General features: G+C 42.4%; 1 protein-coding gene across 3 annotated transcripts in view; it reads right to left on the reverse strand.

Moving 5' to 3' along the window:
- Positions 1-18592, reverse strand: part of efr3a (EFR3 homolog A (S. cerevisiae)) — a 251567-nt gene that overhangs the window by 81241 nt on the left and 151734 nt on the right. For all 3 annotated transcript variants that reach the window (XM_021612602.2, XM_021612601.2, XM_021612600.2), the window contains 2 exons: positions 3403-3481; positions 1625-1760 (listed from right to left, as the gene is read on the reverse strand). In XM_021612602.2, the coding sequence (XP_021468277.1) occupies positions 1625-1760; positions 3403-3481 (215 nt within the window). The remainder of the gene's footprint in view (positions 1-1624; positions 1761-3402; positions 3482-18592) is intronic.

Consider the following 18592-nt stretch of genomic DNA (forward strand, 5'->3'; position numbering starts at 1 on the left):
TTGCCTACATCTAGATTAGCGTTTCTCAAATGTTTTTGTGCCAAGGCATTCCCGTTACTAATAAGCAAGCACTGATTAAGAAAATTACTAAAAACAGTTAAATCCCAGTGGACTGATAAGGAATTCAAAAATGGTATGGTTGAGAAAGGAGCCAAAAGGAATGGCTAGCTGAATTGAAAAATAATTTGAATAAAGTGAACTAAAATAAACTATGAAACAAAGATAAATTATATAAAGAATGAAAGTAAATAGCTTTGGATCACCTTAAATGAATGGGTATCCATTCTTCTTCTGAGGGCTCTTGGCCAAAAATGATTGACAATTGCTTTTTTATTAAAAACACCCATTTTTGTAGGTGTTTTCCCTATGATATCTCCTAACACATAGAATTGTTTAAGATCGTAACAATATGGACCATCAAGTTATTTTATTTTAGGATCAGCTGGGGGTGGCAGGCAGCCGAGACATTAGAGAGGCGAGCCAGCAACGGGAGGGTTGCCAGTTCAAATCCCAGGGTCTGACGGGAAAACATTTGTCGGGAAGTCAGCTGGCAACTGGAAGGTTGCTGGTATCAAATTCTAGATGCCATTGCCTGCTTTTGTGCCCTTGAGCACTTAACCTCCACAACAACAGCTCTCCGGGCACCCAGTGTGGCAAACCCCCCAAACCTCTCTAAAACCTGTACATGTCTTTTGGGTTAAAAGCGGTAGTCTAATTTCAGTTGGACATTGTGTGCAATTGACCAATACAGTGATCTTAATCAGAAACAAATATGTAAAAAAATATATATCATAATGAAAATTTAGAATTTGCCCTTGCTGTCATTATTTCAATACATATAAATAACAGACAAAGATACTTCAAATCCGGTAGGCCAAATTTCAATTTGAAGGAGCCTGTTTTGTCGTAGCTGAAATGCATTAGAAAGGTATCGGGAAGTTCAGGTAAAGTTCATCAGGTACTAATTGTGTGTGTGTGTGTAGAAAAGATCCTGCATTGCATTCAAATGATATTCTTCTAACGTGCCTTGAACGGCTTGGAGGGGAACAGAAGACATGTTCATGGGAGTTGTAGCTTTCAGGAATTGGGTCATAATAAAGTTAGAGCCAAATCTGTAGGAAGGAGTCAGAAACTGCTCGGTTTGTCACGACCGGTAAGCGGAGATCGAAGGTTACTCACATAACCGCGGTTCTATGAAATAAGAGGCGTATTCAGTGGACTGAGACAAATCATGCGCAATTAGGACTTTGTCAGGAGGAATATGCCGCGGACCTGAAGGCATTCCTCCGCAGAACTGGGTTTGAGAAAGGCTGATCTAGATGAAAATTTCACCCTGAGCCATCAATCTGTCATGTCAACAGATCCTCAGGTGTTTATAATCAGTTATACCCTATCCATCTCTAAACCAATCTACCTATCCATCCATAGAGCTTATATACCTGTGACTCATCTGACAGACCACATCATGTGTGTGTTCCAATTGACACCTTGTTCCCTATATAGTGCACAAATGTTGACCAGGAATCTATGGGCCCTGTCAAAAGTAATGCACTGCAAATGGAATAGGGTGCCATTTGGGACGTAGCCTGTTGAGTCACTAGAGGCACTTCCCAAGCCAACTCACCGACGGAGCCTTTGGCTGCTATGGCGACCGTCTCGAGAAGGACCTGCACGATGCCGGCCCTCATGCGAGGGGTGTTCTTGTTGTGTGTGTCCAGGTGGCCCAGGACCTGCTGGATGACGTGGTGAGAGTGTTGGGCCTGGGAAAGACAGTGGGAGAGAATGAAAGGGGGAGGGAAGTGAAGATAAAAATACTTTAAGGTCGATGCACACACACACACACAGTTTGGAAACTAGTGTTAGCTACTGCAGCACCCCTGGAGCAAATTTAGAGGTTAATGTCTTGCTCAAGGGCACAATGGCAGGGGTGGGATTTGGGAGGTTTGGGGAAACAGTCGGTCTAATCTGTCGAGTTCAACACAACGTACATTTACCTTTATGAACACGTGTACTTAATTTGTCCTTTTTTATTTCCTTGTTTCCAAACACTAAAACAATCAGCAACAATCAATGTCCCCACTACATCCGAAAACGGACAGGTGGATGGACGAAGAGACATACTGTTTCACTCAGAGACAAAGGTGTTGGGATGTTCTCTCCTGCTATTGAGTGAACAGATTCACAAAGACAGACTGACAAAGACCAACACAGACAAAAACAAAGACAGGCGGACAGGCAAATAGACAGATCCTCTGTAGCTCAGCTGGGTAGAGCATGGCGCTTGAAACGCCAGAATTGTGGGTTCGATTTCCAGGACCACCCTCACGTAAAATATATGCAGACATGACTTACTGACCTTGGATAAAAGGCATATATATATGGTATTATATTATGACAGATGTACAGAGTTTATCTTGCCGATAGATAAACAATTTCTCTCTCAGACAGACCAGACACAGTCTCATCTAGCCAAGACACTAAAACCCAGACTAGGATTGGTGCTGACCCTGAGCACTGCTCAAACAAAGCTCTTAAAAACACGAAACACAAGCTCTTAAAAACACACCTCGCCCCGAGCCTCATCGATCGTCTCTTATCTGGCAAAGCCACCTAGGGCCACCTGGGGACTCCGGGCCGGCGGACCAATTAAAAGAACAACGGAAAAGGAAGAGGAGAGCCAGACACATCTGAGGGGGGAGTGAGAGATCTAGGGGTGTCCCTTGGGTTAGACGAGGATAGTGTCTCTGTCTGTAAGTGAATAAGTGAGTGAGGGATGTATATGAACCAAGAGGTGTGGGTATATGATATACTGTATGTGCACTACGAAGATTGAGGTAAGTTGGTGTGTTTAATATGGGTTTAATATGAGTGTTGCTGTTGTGAAATGTAGTTATTGAAGCTTTAATACTGCAGTAGGCTAACATATCCATGTGTGTGTGTGTATGTATGTGTGTGTGTATAATCTAGTCAGAGTTTTTGGGAATAGCTTGTTCTCACAATTCAAAAACCAATAACATGCAGAAGAGTGAACCAAACCCAACACTTCCCTTCTCCTTCAGGAAGTTCGCTCTCATGCAGAACTACCTGAATACAGACACACCTCCAATTTGCTCGAGTGCTCTCACCGATCCCACTGGGGAGTGGTGTCTAAGATCACGTGAGACTAACGTACGAACAGACAGAGACAGATTCTGATTCCATTGAGGGGGACAATGAAGGGAGTTTTAACTAACAACTGTAAAGTAAAGCAAGAGAGCCACAATCCAAATTCGACACCACACTAAGTAGACAATGAGGTAAAACGTCAACAAATTTAACTAACCAATTAAGATACTATTTAAGTGTCTCCCAATAGGTTAAGTGTTTCACAATAAACTAAAATGCTATGACTGGAGAACCCACCTGTATGGAGTACATGATGATCCGGAAACAGGAAACAGCAAACTCGTTGGGCTCCCACAGCCGGTGGTTGTCCAGATGACTGGAGAGGGAAGAACACAAAGGAAACACATTTCAATGACATTATAGTACTGCACATAACAAATGGGACAACAAACTAAGTTGTTGAGAATAGATTAACACGATACATTACATGAAAAATGCATTCATATATTTCAGGCACTACAACTTTTATTATGGCCTTATTTGAGTCAAAATGGCTCATAGGTTCCTGCCCAATCTTCTGTTTCTGTAGTGTGAGGCAGCTTGCTGTCCAAGTACACCCCCTGGACAGGGGGTCTATTGCAGGGCTTGGGATACTTTCCTAATGTTCTATGTTATGTCATGCTTATATGTGTAATGTTTCACCCTCCTGAACAGAGCCCTATGAGCTACATTCCAGTGTACGTACTATTGTACCACTTCGAATACATCGCCCCAATACGTTGCTTCATTCTAAATAGTATGCTAGTTTGGGGGGGAGCGAGAGAGAGAGAGAGTGGGCATCCGGAGGAAAAGGGAGTGAGGGAGAGTTTGCTAGTGTTTGGCCATCAAACAGACTGCATAGACTGGGTTTGCTTTTCTGCTTTGTTTTTGTTTTCCTCAGTGAGACATAAGTGTAAAAATGAGAAATTAAAGGGATGAGAGAGGAGAGGAGAGAAGAGAGAGATGAAAGGGGTGTGAAGGGAAGAAATAAAATAGCAAATTCACATCAGAGACAGCTGAATCCGTAGACGTTTTGGGTGGACGAGGATAAAGACACAGGCACATAAATCCCTGGAATCTCAGAGATATGAACACGTCAGGAATGGAGGTTGTTTGAAATTCCGTGTTATCTAAAGACCCAGTTCAACTGCATCTATTCGGTCGATTGGTCAGTCTGTAACTTAGGTTTACATCTTTGAGGTCCTACTGTATACTACACTGCTGCTGGAGCTTCAGTCTCCTTTACACTCAGTGTCACGCTACAATTACACTGATAACCACAGAGGATTGTCATGTTATACAGAGAAAAACATGGCCCTTTGGTGTAGGTTAAGTGTCTTAGCTATTCATGCCATAAAAATCGCTCCCAATACTTTCTATGGGCCTCACCTAATATGGCCGACCAGTGACGTCAACACGTCCTGGTCACCTCCTGGCCCCTATCAAGATGGCTACTCACAAAGCTCGGAAGACTAATGCTCAATGAACTGTACCAATTGTATGGCCTATTTGCCCCATACTGAACAGGTGGACCACGGGCCGGATCCGGACTAAGAACAGAGTCAATACATGCTGCAGGTCCCAACCCCACAAAAATGTGTAGAATTGCATGATATTAGCTTTAAGAATGCTACATTTTCTCTCTGCCCCATGAAAAAATGTGGATCACAAAACACCAGTATCAATGTCAACAGTGAAGAGGCGACTCCGGGAGGCTGGCCTTCTAGGCAGAGTTCCTCTGTCCAGTGTCTGTGTTATTTTGCTCATCTTAATCTTTTATTTTTATTGGCCAGCCTGAGATACGGCTTTTTCTTTGCAACTCTGTCTTGAAGGCCAGCATCCCGGAGTCACCTCTTCACTGTTGACGTTGAGACTGGTGTTTTGCGGGTACTATTTAATGAAGCTGCCTATTGAGGACTTAGAGCCATTATGCGCTGTTCTGTGAAGGGAGTAGTACACAGCGTTGTACAACATCTTCAGTTTCTTGGCAATTTCTCACATGGAATAGCCTTCATTTCTCAGAACAAGAATAGACTGACGAGTTTCAGAAGAAAGTTATTTGTTTCTGGCCATTTTGAGCCTGTAATCGAACCGACAAATGCTGATGCTCCAGATACTCAACTAGTCTAAAGAAGGCCAGTTGTATTGCTTCTTTAATCAGAACAACAGTTTTCAGCTGTGCTAACATCATTTCAAAAGGGTTTTCTAATGATCGGTTAGCTAATCCAAGTTTATCATTGTAAAAGGCTAACACAACGTGACATTGGAACACAGGAGGGATGGTTGCTGATAATGGGCCTCTGTGCGCCTATGTAGATATTCAATTTTTAAAAACATCTGCCGTTTCCAGCTACAATAGTCATTTACAACATTAACAATGTCTACACTGTCTGATCAATTTTATGTTATTATAAAGGACATTGGTTTTTTTGCTTTTCTTTTAAAAACAAGGAGATTTCTAAGTGGCCCCAAACTTTGAACGGTTGTGTACTCCATCACTGGTCCTTCGTGGGACGCTGAAACTGGCTAGAGAGTTGTGGAGGTGATTCCAGGATCCTGGGATAAACCACAGCTTTCACTATTTTGGTAGCGTAGAATATAAAGAACTCTTACTGTTGGTGGGTTTGGTCTTCTCTGGCCGAATTGTCAACCCTTTATTTTTGTATTTAACATTTACGTAACAGGGCAAGTCAGTTAAGAACAAATTATTATTTACAATGACGGCCAAACCCTAACCCGGGTGACGCTGGCCCTTCTTGGCATTTGGGACAGAGGGGGAGTACTTGAGCAGGTTGTCTTTTCTCACTGCCTGCATACATCCACTGTTCTCATTGTAATGCAAGGCTGCAAGGTATGATCTAACCCCCCCCCCCCAGATAAAAAAAACACAGGATACATTTGACGGGTTGGCGACATTTGAGAGGCAACCAATAGAAATGGCTGTGATACACTTGACTACAATAATGACAATTTCAGCAGTTAGAACAATTCTTATTTTTAAGCTCTGCATGCATTCCATTGTAGGAGAAGGCGGTGTGCTTTGGCACGAAGTGCAGCATCAGAGAGTGGTATGCCTCTAGCCCGGATGGCTGGTCGTCAGTGTGGATATTTGGAAGATGTCCTTCAGGATCAAGGCCCCATGTAGAATCTTCTCCAACCCCACTACATATAAAAAGAGAAATAACCATTATATTTTAAAATGGGCTTTTCTGCAAAAACAAATGTACTACATGCAGGATATGGACACTTACTTGGTTTCAGCCAGTCCTTTGTCCGTTCCTCTGCTTGCAGTGGTGCATGAGGACACAAAGGCATGAGTGGCATCGGTAGGTTGGTGTGTTGGTTCTGTATGTGGTACAGTCCAACATTCCATTTTGGCACAATCATTTCCCTGCTTTCTTCAGGAGACATTGCACATGACCAGTAGAGATAGTTGCTAATGGAGTTCTACCACAGTGCTTGTCTTGCGTAGAGCTAATCACAGAAGAATATGAACATATAATACAAATGTACACATAGATGAGTAGAATAATCCTACCCAGTTACATCATGACCATAAAAAAAATGTATTTCTTACATTTAGCCAAATATGAAGCGATACTTTGTATCTGGCATGTTCTCCTGGATCCATTTAATGATCTGCCTATTTTGGTCAATGATGAGGGTTTCAACCACTAGCTCAGCACTGTCAACAAACTACTTAGTCCTCTTCAACCAGCTCAGCTCAGACAATGTGATGTCCATAGTCTTATTGCTCTAAGATAAACAAAAAAATACACACCAATGAAATTAAGCAAATTGGGACAGAACCATATTGTTGATTGTTTGACATCCTAGGCATATTTTAGTATGTGAACACAAGCTAAATCTGCTCAGGTTTTATGATAATAAATTACTTGTATTGTATCATGCTTCTGTCTATAACGTGAGCTGTTCAGTATGTGTTGACAGTCCTTCCTACCGCGCCGTTTTTGAATGTTAGCCATCGAGAACTACAAAAGATATGCTAAATTCTCAACAACATTGATGAACTGAATTTAGCAGGCATGATCGACAGATCATTGACTCAAATGATGTCAATTAGCCTATCAGAAATGTCTAAAGCCATGACATGATGTCCTGGAATTTTCCAAGCTGTTTAAAGGCCCAGTAGTCAACTTAGTGTATGTAAACTTCTGACCCACTGGGAATGTGATGAAAGAAAGAAAATATTAAATAAATCTCTCTCTTTACTATTATTCTGACATTTCACATTCTTAAAATAAAATGGTGATCCTAACTGACCTAAGACAGGGAATTTTTAAATGTCAAGAATTGTGTCAAGAACGTCAAGAATTGGATTAGGTGCATGTGAACTTCCGACATCAACTGTAGATGACCTCGAGCCAGTGGGTTTGGAGACGACTATGAAGCAAAGGCCAGCCAACGACAGCATACAGGTTGTATGTGTGGGTAACGTATATGGGGCTTTGGTGACGAAACGGGTGGCACTGTGATAGACTGCATCCAATTTGCTGAGTAGAGTGTTGGAGGCTATTTTGTAAATGACATCGCCGAAGTCAAGGATCGGTAGGATAGTCATTTTTACGAGGATATGTTTGGCAGCATGAGTGAAGGGATGCTTTGTTGAGAAATAGGAAGCCAATTATAGATTTAATTTTGGATTGGAGATGCTCAATATGAGTCTGGAAGTAGAGTTTACAGTCTAAATACCCCTAGGTATTTGTAGTTGTCCACATATTCTAAGTCAGAACTGTCCAGAGTAGTGATGCTAGGCCGGCGGGCAGGGGCGGGCAGTGATTGTTTGAAGAGCATGCATGTAGTTTTACTTGCATTTAAGAGCAGTTGGAGACCACGGAAGGTATGGCATTGAAGCTTGTCTGGAGGTTAGTTAACAGTGTCCAAAGAAGCATCAGAAGTATACAGAATGGTGTCATCTGCGTAGAGGTGGTTCAGAGAATATCCAGCCGCAAGAGCAACATCATTGATGTATACAGATAAAAGAGTAGGCCCTAGAATTGAACACTGTGGCACCCCCTTAGAGACTGCCAGAAGTTCGGCAACAGGCCCTCCGATTTAACACACTGAACTCTGAGAAGTAGCTCGGAAACCAGATTGCATAGTGGAGAAGGTACGGTGGGATTCAAAATGGTCGGTGATCTGTTTGTTAACTTGGCTTTCGAAGACCTTACAAAGGCAGGGTAGGATAGATATGTCTATAACAGTTTGGGTCTAGAGTGTCTCCCCCTTTGAAGAGGGGGATGACCACGGCAGCATTCCAATCTTTGGGGATCTCAGACGATATGAAAGACAGGTTGAACAGGCTAGTAATAGGGGTTGCAACAATTGCGGTGAATAATTTTAGAAAGAGAGGGTCCAGATTGTCTGGCCCAGCTGATTTGTAGGGGTCCAGATTTTGCAGCTCTTTCAGAACATGGATTTGGGTGAAGGAGGAATTTGGGTGAAGGAACATGGATTTGGGTGAAGGAGGAATGGGGAGGCTTGTGCAAGTTGGGGGTGCAGAGCTGTTGACCGGGGTAGGGGTAGCCAGGTGGAAAGCATGGCCAGCCGTAGAAAACTGCTTATTGAAAATGATTTTCATAGATTTATTGGTGGTGACAGTGTTTCCTAGCCTCAGTGCAGTGGGCAGCTGGTAGAAGGTGCTCTTATTCTCCATGGACGTTACAGTGTCCCAGAACGTTTTTGAGTTTGTGCTACAGGATGCACATTTCTGTTAGGAAAGTAAAGGCTAGCTTTTTCAAACTGCCTGTGTATATTGATTCAGAACTTCCCTGAAAAGTTGCATATTGTGGGGGCTATTCGATGCTAATGCAGTACGCCACAGGATGTTTTTGTGCTGGTCAAGGGAAGTCAGGTCTGGAGTGAACCAAGGGCTATATCTGTTCCTGGTTCTACATTTTTTTAATGGGGCATGCTTATTTAAGATGGTGAGGAAAGCACTTTCAAAGAATAACCAGGCATCCTCTACTGACGGAATGAGGTCAATATCTTTCCAGGAAACCCGGGCCAGGTCGATTAGAAAAGCCTGCTCGCTGAATCTTTTTTAGAGAGCATTTGACTGTGATGAGGGGTGGTCATTTGACCGCGGACTCATTACAGATGCAGGCAATGAGGCAGTGATTGCTGAGATCCTGGTTGAAGACAGCAGAGGTGTATTTAGAGAGCAGGTTGGTCAGGATGATATCTATGAGGGTGCTCGAGTTTACGGATTTGGGGTTGTACCTGGTAGGTTCCATGATAATTTGGGTGAGATTGAGGGCATCTAGTTTAGATTGTAAAACAGCAAGGATGTTAAAACCTCTTGCTCCTACCTGAGACGCAGATGTCTCATCTAGACACCTGGAAATGCAAATGCGCTACGCTAAATGCTAAATGTACTCGTTAAAACTCAAACGTTCATTAAAACACACATGCAGGGTATTGAATTAAAGCTACACTCGTTGTGAATCTAGCCAACAAGTCAGATTTTTAAAATGCTTTTCGGCGAAAGCATGAGAAGCTATTATCTGATAGCATGGAACACCCCAATATACCTGAAGGGGACGTAAACAAAATAATTAGCGTAGCCGGCGCTACACAAAACGCAGAAATAAAATATAAAACATTCATTACCTTTGATGATATTCTTTGTTGGCACTCCTATATGTTCCATAAACATTACAATTGGGTCTTTTTCCCGATTAAATCCGTCCATGTATGCCCAAAATATCCATTTGTATAGCCTGTCTGGTTCAGGAAAAAAGCTCCCTTCCAACACGCAACGTCATTTTTTAAAATTATATAAGTTGCCTATATTCTTTGACAAAACACTTCAACCTACTTTTGTAACCCAACTTTAGGTATTTGTAAACGTTAATAAGCGATCAAATTGATCACTGGGCGATCTGTATTCAATAGCAGCTACTCAAGAAAACGTTGTCCTTTGTCTCTCTTCCAAAATCGATTGCTGTATGCTGGACGAAATGAAGGATCTATTTGTCATTACACAAAGGATTTTTGTCAATGAAAATGACGTTTTTGGCGACATCGTGTGGAAGTTGTAGGAACTGCAAGCTCCTGGCTATATATTTTTGCTTGCAATAAACAATTCAGAGACTGGCGGATTAATACTTTTGTGGTTTTTTTGACCAGGTTTTTCTTGGGATTTCGCTTGCTGTTCACGTTCTGTTATAGTCACAGACATTATTTAACCAGTTTTAGAAACTTCAGAGTGTTTTCTATCCACACATACTAATCATATGCATATACTGTATTCCTGGCATGAGTAGCAGGACGCTGAAATGTTGCGCGATTTTTAACAGAATGTTCGAAAAAGTAGGGGGTAGACTGAAGAGGTTTTAAGCATATCCCAGTTTATGTCACCTAACAGTACAAACTCTGAAGATAAATGGGGGGATATTAATTCACATATGGTGTCCAGGGTGCAGCTGGGGGCTGAGGGGAGTCTAACAAGCGACAACAGTGAGAGACATATTTCTGGAAAGGTGGATTTTTAAAAGTAGAAGCTCAAACTGTTTGGTGGCCTTCCTATGCCAAGATTCAGACACGGCTAGGACATCTGGGCTGGCGGAGTGTAGTAAAGCAGTGAAGAAAAAAAAACTTAGGGAGGAGGCTTCTGATGTTAACATGCATGAAACCAAGGCTTTTACGGTTAAAGAAGTCAACAAATGATAGCGCCTGGGGAATAGGAGAGAAAATGGGGGCTACAGGGCCTGGGTTAACCTCTACATCACCAGAGGAACAGAGGAGGAGTAGGATAAGGGTACGGCTAAAGGCTATAAGAACTGGTCGTCTAGTGTGTTGGGGACAGAGAATAAAAGGAGCAGATTTCTGGGTTCAAGGCATAATGTACAGACAATCGTATGGTAGGATGTGAGTACAGCGGAGGTAAACTTATGCGTTGCGTGATGATGAGAGGTTTCACCTCTGGAAGCATCAATTCACATAGGTGAGGTCTCCGCATGTTTGTGGGGCAGGACCAAAGAGCTATCTAAGGCAATTTTAGCGGGACTGAGGGCTCTACATTTAAATAAAACAATAAACACTAGCCAAGACAGCAGTAGACAATGCATATTGACATTAGAGAGAGGCATAAAGCAATCACAGGTGTTGATCAGGAGAGCTAAGGCAACGGGTAAATGGCGAAGAAAGGGCAGAGCGGGTCAGTTAGGTACATACAGGACCTGAGTTTGAGGCTGGGGCCGACAGGTAAACAAAATGAGGTACTGTGTTATTGAAACAGTCCATGGGGCATCAGCTGTGTAGCCGAGTGGTCATAGTGTCAAAAGAGTAGCAATAGGTGAGACAGGGTGCTGTACGGTATTCACTACTACACTGGGCGAGGAGGGGACAAAGCATTCAGAAAAAGCTTAACGGGCCGGGGCTAGTAGATGGTTACAGAATAGCCTGTTGAGACGACATCGGGAGATCACATCGGCAGTCCAGTCGTGATGGACCGGTAGGGGCTCCGGTCGACAATAAAAGGGTCCAGGCCAATTGGAAAAGGAGGCTAGCTGGCAGCTAGCTAGGAGTCTTGATCCAGTGTAATGTTCCAGAGAGGCAGGTATCCGGTGATATGGTGGAGAGAAGCAGTGAGATTAAGAAGTGAGATTAAGATATACTGTATATATACAAAAAAAGACTGGCTATTTACAAGGGTTAAGACACGGGATAAGACAAAGACAGATATACACGTCCTACTGCGCCGACATCTTGGATTTTAAATGTATGTCAAGAAGCATTGCGGCTTGGCAGGGTCGTTTTTCGGGGGACGCATGGTGCTCGACCTTTGTGCTCGACCTCGAAAAATTGGGCGTGCAAAATTATTCAGCCTCCTTAAGTTAATACTTTGTAGCGCCACCTTTTGCTGCGATTACAGCTGTAAGTCGCTTGGGGTATGTCTCTATCAGTTTTGCACATCGAGAGACTGACATTTTTTCCCATTCCTCCTTGCAAAACAGCTCGAGCTCAGTGAGGTTGGATGGAGAGCATTTGTGAACAGCAGTTTTCAGTTCTTTCCACAGATTCTCGATTGGATTCAGGTCTGGACTTTGACTTGGCCATTCTAACACCTGGATATGTTTATTTTTGAACCATTCCATTGTAGATTTTGTTTTATGTTTTGGATCATTGTCTTGTTGGAAGACAAATCTCCGTCCCAGTCTCAGGTCTTTTGCAGACTCCATCAGGTTTTCTTCCAGAATGGTCCTGTATTTGGCTCCATCCATCTTCCCATCAATTTTAACCATCTTCCCTGTCCCTGCTGAAGAAAAGCAGGCCCAAACCATGATGCTGCCACCAACATGTTTGATAGTGGGGATGGTGTGTTCAGCTGTGTTGCTTTTACGCCACACATAACGTTTTGCATTGTTGCCAAAAAGTTCCATTTTGGTTTCATCTGACCAGAGCACCTGCTTCCACATGTTTGGTGTGTCTCCCAGGTGGCTTGTGGCAAACTTTACACAACACTTTTTATGGATATCTTTAAGAAATGGCTTTCTTCTTGCCACTCTTCCATAAAAGGCCAGATTTGTGCAATATACGACTGATAGTTGTCCTATGGACAGAGTCTCCCACCTCAGCTGTAGATCTCTGTAGTTCATCCAGAGTGATCATGGGCTTCTTGGCTGCATCTCTGATCAGTCTTCTCCTTGTATGAGCTGAAAGTTTAGAGGGACGGCCAGGTCTTGGTAGATTTGCAGTGGTCTGATACTTCTTCCATTTCAATATTATCGCTTGCACAGTGCTCCTTGGGATGTTTAAAGCTTGGGAAATCTTTTTGTATCCAAATCCGGCTTTAAACTTCTTCACAACAGTATCTCGGACCTGCCTGGTGTGTTCCTTGTTCTTCATGATGCTCTCTGCGCTTTTAACGGACCGCTGAGACTATCACAGTGCAGGTGCATTTATACAGAGACTTGATTACACACAGGTGGATTGTATTTATCATCATTAGTCATTTAGGTCAACATTGGATCATTCAGAGATCCTCACTGAACTTCTTGAGAGAGTTTGCTGCACTGAAAGTAAAGGGGCTGAATAATTTGCACGCCCAATTTTTCAGTTTTTGATTTGTTAAAAAAGTTTGAAATATCCAATAAATGTCGTTCCACTTCATGATTTTATCCCACTTGTTGTTGATTCTTCACAAAAAAATCCAGTTTTATATCTTTATGTTTGAAGCCTGAAATGTGGCAAAAGGTCGCAAAGTTCAAGGGGGCCGAATACTTTCGCAAGGCACTGTATATACTGTACTCGATACCATCTACTGCATCTTGCCTATGACGTTCTGTACCATCACTCATTCATCTATCTTTATGTACATATTCTTCATCCCTTTACACTTGTGTGTATAAGGTAGCTGTTGTGAAATTGTTAGGTTAGATTACTCGTTGGTTATTACTGCATTGTCGGAACTAGATGCACAAGCATTTTGCTACACTCGCATTAACATCTGCTAACCATGTGTATGTGACAAATAACATTTGAATTGACTACCAATTGGGGAGAAAAAGGGGTAAAAGTACAAACAAAAAAAGGAAAAAGTCAATGAGCTCTAAATTAAGACCATTCTACTGCCAGTGTTTGTCTATGGAGATTGCATGGCTGTGTGCTCGATTATATATTCCTGTCAGCCATGTTTGGCTGAAAAAGCCGAATCCACTAATTTGAAAGGCTGTCCACATATCATTGTAGATATAGTGTATATTCCGTTTCATCTGTCCATTAAAGAAAACTATTCCATCAGTCTACATCCTATTATCGTGTGTGTGTGTGTGCCTGTTTGTGGTAATAAACCTGTGTGGACTGTAATCTTCTCCTACTGGTCATTCACCCTTTTAACCTGTTAGAGCTCTAGGGGCGCTATTTCATTTTTGGATAAAAAACGTTCCCGTTTTAAGCGCGATATTTTGTCACGAAAAGATGCTCGACTATGCATATTCTTTGTTTTGGAAAGAAAACACTCTGAAGTTTCAGAATCTGCAAAGATTTTGTCTGTAAGTGCCCCAGAACTCATTCTACAGGCGAAACCAAGATGATGCATCACCCAGGAATTAGCAGAATTTCTGAAGCTCTGTTTTCCATTCTCTCCTTATATGGCTGTGATTGCGCAATGAATGAGCCTACACTTTCTGTCGTTCGCCCAAGGTCTTAGCAGCATTGTGACGTATTTGTAGGCATATCATTGGAAGATTGACCATAAGAGACTACATTTTCCAAGTGTCCGCCTGGTGTCCTGCGTCGAATTCGGAGCGCAATTGCCAGCTGCTTCTACTTTACCATTTGATTCAGGGGAGAAAGCATGTGTCCAAGAACGATGTATCAATGAAGAGATATGTGAAAAACACCTTGATGATTGATTCTAAACAACGTTTGCCATGTTTTCAGTCGATATTATGGAGTTAATTTGGAAAAAAGTTTGCGTTTTGAGGACTGAATTTATGGATTTTTTTTGGTAGCCAAATGTGATGTATAAAACGGAGCTATTTCTAATACACAAGGAATCTTTTTGGAAAAACTGAGCATCTGCTATCTAACTGAGAGTATCCTCATTGAAAACATCAGAAGTTCTTCAAAGGTAAATGATTTTATTTGAAGGCTTTTATGTTTTTGTTAATGTTGCGTGCTGGATGCTAACGCTAATGCTAACGCTAAATGCTAACGCGAAATGCTAACTCTAGCTAGCTACTTTTACACAAATTATTGTTTTCCTATGGTTGAGAAGCATATTTTGAAAATCTGAGATGACAGTGTTGTTTACAAAAGGCTAAGCTTGAGAGATGGCATATTTATTTCATTTCATTTGCGATTTTCATAAATAGTTAACGTTGTGTTATGCTAATGAGCTTGCTGATAGATTTACACAATCCTGGATACAGGGGTTTTTTCATAGCTAAACGTGACGCAGAAAACGGAGCGATTTGTCCTAAACAAATAATCTTTCAGGAAAAACTGAACATTTGCTATCTGAGAGTCTCCTCATTGAAAACATCTGAAGTTCTTCAAAGGTAAATTATTTTTTTGAATGCTTTTCTGTTTTTTTGTGTAAATGTTGCCAGCTGAATGCTAATGCTAAATGCTACGTTAGCCATCAATACTGTTACACAAATGCTTGTTTTGCAATGGTTGAGAAGCATATTTTGAAAATCTGAGATGACAGTGTTGTTAACAAAAGGCTAAGCTTGAGAGCTAGCATATTTATTTCATTTCATTTGCGATTTTCATGAATAGTTAACGTTGCGTTATGGTAATGAGCTTGAGTCTGTATTCACGAACCCGGATCCGGGATGGGGAGATCAGAAAGGTTAACACAAGGATGCAGGCCGATTGTACCTATATATAAAAACCGGCACCTCTTTCTGAGTCTACCACCAGTTGGTGGCTCTCTTTTTCAGTCTCACTGGGGCGGCTCCCCCTCTCACTGGGGCGGCTCCCCCTCTCACTGGGGCGGCTCCCCCTCTCACTGGCTGGCTCTCCCCCCCTTGCTATCTGGCCATCTCTGCCTCTTACTGGCTCCGCCTCACTGGCCGTATCTCCCCTTCACTGGCCGTCTCTCCCCCTCACCGGCTCCCCCTTCCTCTCTGGCCTTCTCTACCCGCCTTGCTCTCTGGCCGTCTCCCTCAGCCTTACCCTCGCTATCCATTTCCGCCCTCCACCTCCCTCTGCCTGCCTCGCTCTCCCGCTGCCTGCCTCGCTGTCCCGCTGCCCTCCATCTCTCCCGCTGCCCTCCATCTCTCCCGCTGCCCTCCATCTCTCCCGCTGCCCTCCATCTCTCCCGCTGCCCTCCATCTCTCCCTACTCAGAGGCATGGGGGAAAACCAGCCATCTGGTGAGCTGGAGCAGAGAGAGAGGAGGCTCACTGTGTCATAATGGGCCTACCGTCGTCACGGTGACGTCAATCCAACCCTAGCCAACCCAGCAAACCCCTCTTCCTCTTCAACCCCCCCCCCCCCACCCACCCTCCTCTAACCCCTGCTATTTTTAGACCTGACTTCAAGATGCATTTCTCTCATTTTTCTCTCCTGGGTCTGTTGTAGAGTTGGGAAGTCTTGAGTAATGGTGTCAGTTTCTGTAGCAACACAAGACAAAAGGGTTGCCTGGGTCATGTTCATTAGGCACCAAATAGAAGAAAACGAGACAGATAGGGACTACCTGGACTTGTACAATACGAAAGGCTTCACTTACCATTTAAAAACATTATGTATGTTATGGTGGGCCCTACTGAACACCACCCTAGTATAACTCAGCCGTGTGACTTGCAATATATTCCATGACAAGTCATTTGTGCGCAGTTGAACTCAGTTAAAGAGTGAATTGACTGGTACACATATAGACTGAATTTCAGTTGAATTGAAATGTACTGAACCAATCTTAGGTTGCCTCTTTCTACATAGGCTGATGGGACCAAATAGATATATAATACATAGATATACACAGTGTACAAAACATTAAGAACACCTTCCTTTTGCCCTCAGAACAGCCTCAATTCGCCAGGGCATGGACCCTACAATGTGTCGAAAGCGTTCCACAGGGATGCTGGCCCATGATGACTCCAATGCTTCTCACAGTCGTGCCAAGTCGGCTGGATGTCCTTTGCGTGGTGGACCATTCTTGACACACACCCATCATCGCTTTCACCTGGCCAGTCTGTTTTGTACACGGTGTACATACTGAAATTGTTCTGTTTAACTATATAGTTGGGACATCGCATTGCAAGCGCAATTTAAACCGTATAGCCTTTTGTCTCATCCACTAGTCCAATCCAAAACAAATAGCAATAAGTGTTACGATTTCGCTCAGAACATTTTCGCTGAATCAGAAGTGTTAACTGCATTAGAGCCGACGCCCGAAAGCTGTTTCTCTCACAGACACGGGCAATGGATATTGCAGCTAAATCATACCTGTCCTTACATCTCAATAGCTACAGATGCCAAGGTAATAAAAAATATAAATCTGTCAGTTTGCTTTGCTTCCATTTGTTATTGACTAGGTCTTTAACAGTTATTTTATTGGATAAAACCTACTGTTTTTTTACCCCCTACCCAGCCACGAGTTTCGACAATTAATAGACACTGCAGCAAATAAAACCATGTTAGTCTTGTCCAGGACCGGAGTCTACACAGACCAGTGCGCCATAGCAGATCAGAGCTACAGTAGGCCAATATGCAAATAAGCCATTTGCCACACAGGTCTGCCATCTTTGAACTGAATGTGTGTTTACAGGCAGTAGCAACAACGTGACTTTAGAGCATTAGAAAGCATTCACCAAAAGCCATAAAATACTGTACATCGGAATGTATTTCTGCAAATATGTAAATACCACAGGAGTCCTTATATTTGGGAACTTTACAGTCAAATTTATCAAACAACCATGAACAAGCAGGCTATCTCTCCTCCCTAAGATCAACAACTAATGTTAACCAGAGCAAGGGAAGGTAAAATCTAATGAGGTAAGAGTAGATAAACCCTCTCAATTTTTTTCAGCAAATACTGTAGTTGGCTGTCAAAATTGCACTGATAAACGATGGGGAATAGTAGCCTGCTCACCCATCTGCAGCTTTCCTGCCAATGCATGCTTGTTAGGCTGGACAACAGAATGAGTCAAAGTTCATCCAAGGTTTAAAAATGGCCAAAGAACATTGGTTGAGCTGGAAGACTAGTCATAGCAAATTCATTTAAACGACCCTTCGAGCCTCTTCTGACTGGAATGGTCCTTAGAATTCCATTTTCCCTAAATGACACCAAAAAAATTTACACCTTTTTATTTTACCACAACAATCTGTTTTTAGGACAAAGCTGAAAAATAAAAACTCGATGGTGCGGAGTGTGCTCGTCTGCATAACATAACGAGGAATTAGGAAAAAAATGGCAAAATCGGACTATTTCTGGTCGAGTGATTGATTACAGCAGAGTACGCTTCCCAGCCTTACATAATTAGAAAGAGGAGATCATCCTGATTAAAATGGTGTCTGACTTTTAAAAAAAATCGAAATATTCACATTGCGAGATATTTTGTGAAATAAACAGACATACCTACACTACCGTTCAAAAGTTCGAGGTCACTTAGAAATGTCCTTGTTTTGTGAAATAAAAGCCATTAAAATAACATAAAATTGATCAGAAATACAGTGTAGACATTGTTGATGTTGTAAATGACTATTGTAGCTGGAAATGGCTGATTTTTTATGGAATAGCTACAAAGGTGTACAGAGGCCCATTATTAGCAACCACCATTCCTGTGATCCAATGGTATGTTGTGTTAGCTAATCCAAGTTTATCACTTTAAAAAGCCAATTGATCATAAGAAAACCCTTTGCAATTAAGTTACCACATCTGAAAACTGTTGTGTGTGTTAAATTAGGGTTGGACTGAAAACCCACAGGACGGTAGATCTCCAGGGTTGGGCAGCCAGAAACAAATAACTTTC

Source organism: Oncorhynchus mykiss, chromosome 8 (assembly GCF_013265735.2).
Source record: "Oncorhynchus mykiss isolate Arlee chromosome 8, USDA_OmykA_1.1, whole genome shotgun sequence".
Lineage (NCBI taxonomy): Eukaryota > Metazoa > Chordata > Actinopteri > Salmoniformes > Salmonidae > Oncorhynchus > Oncorhynchus mykiss.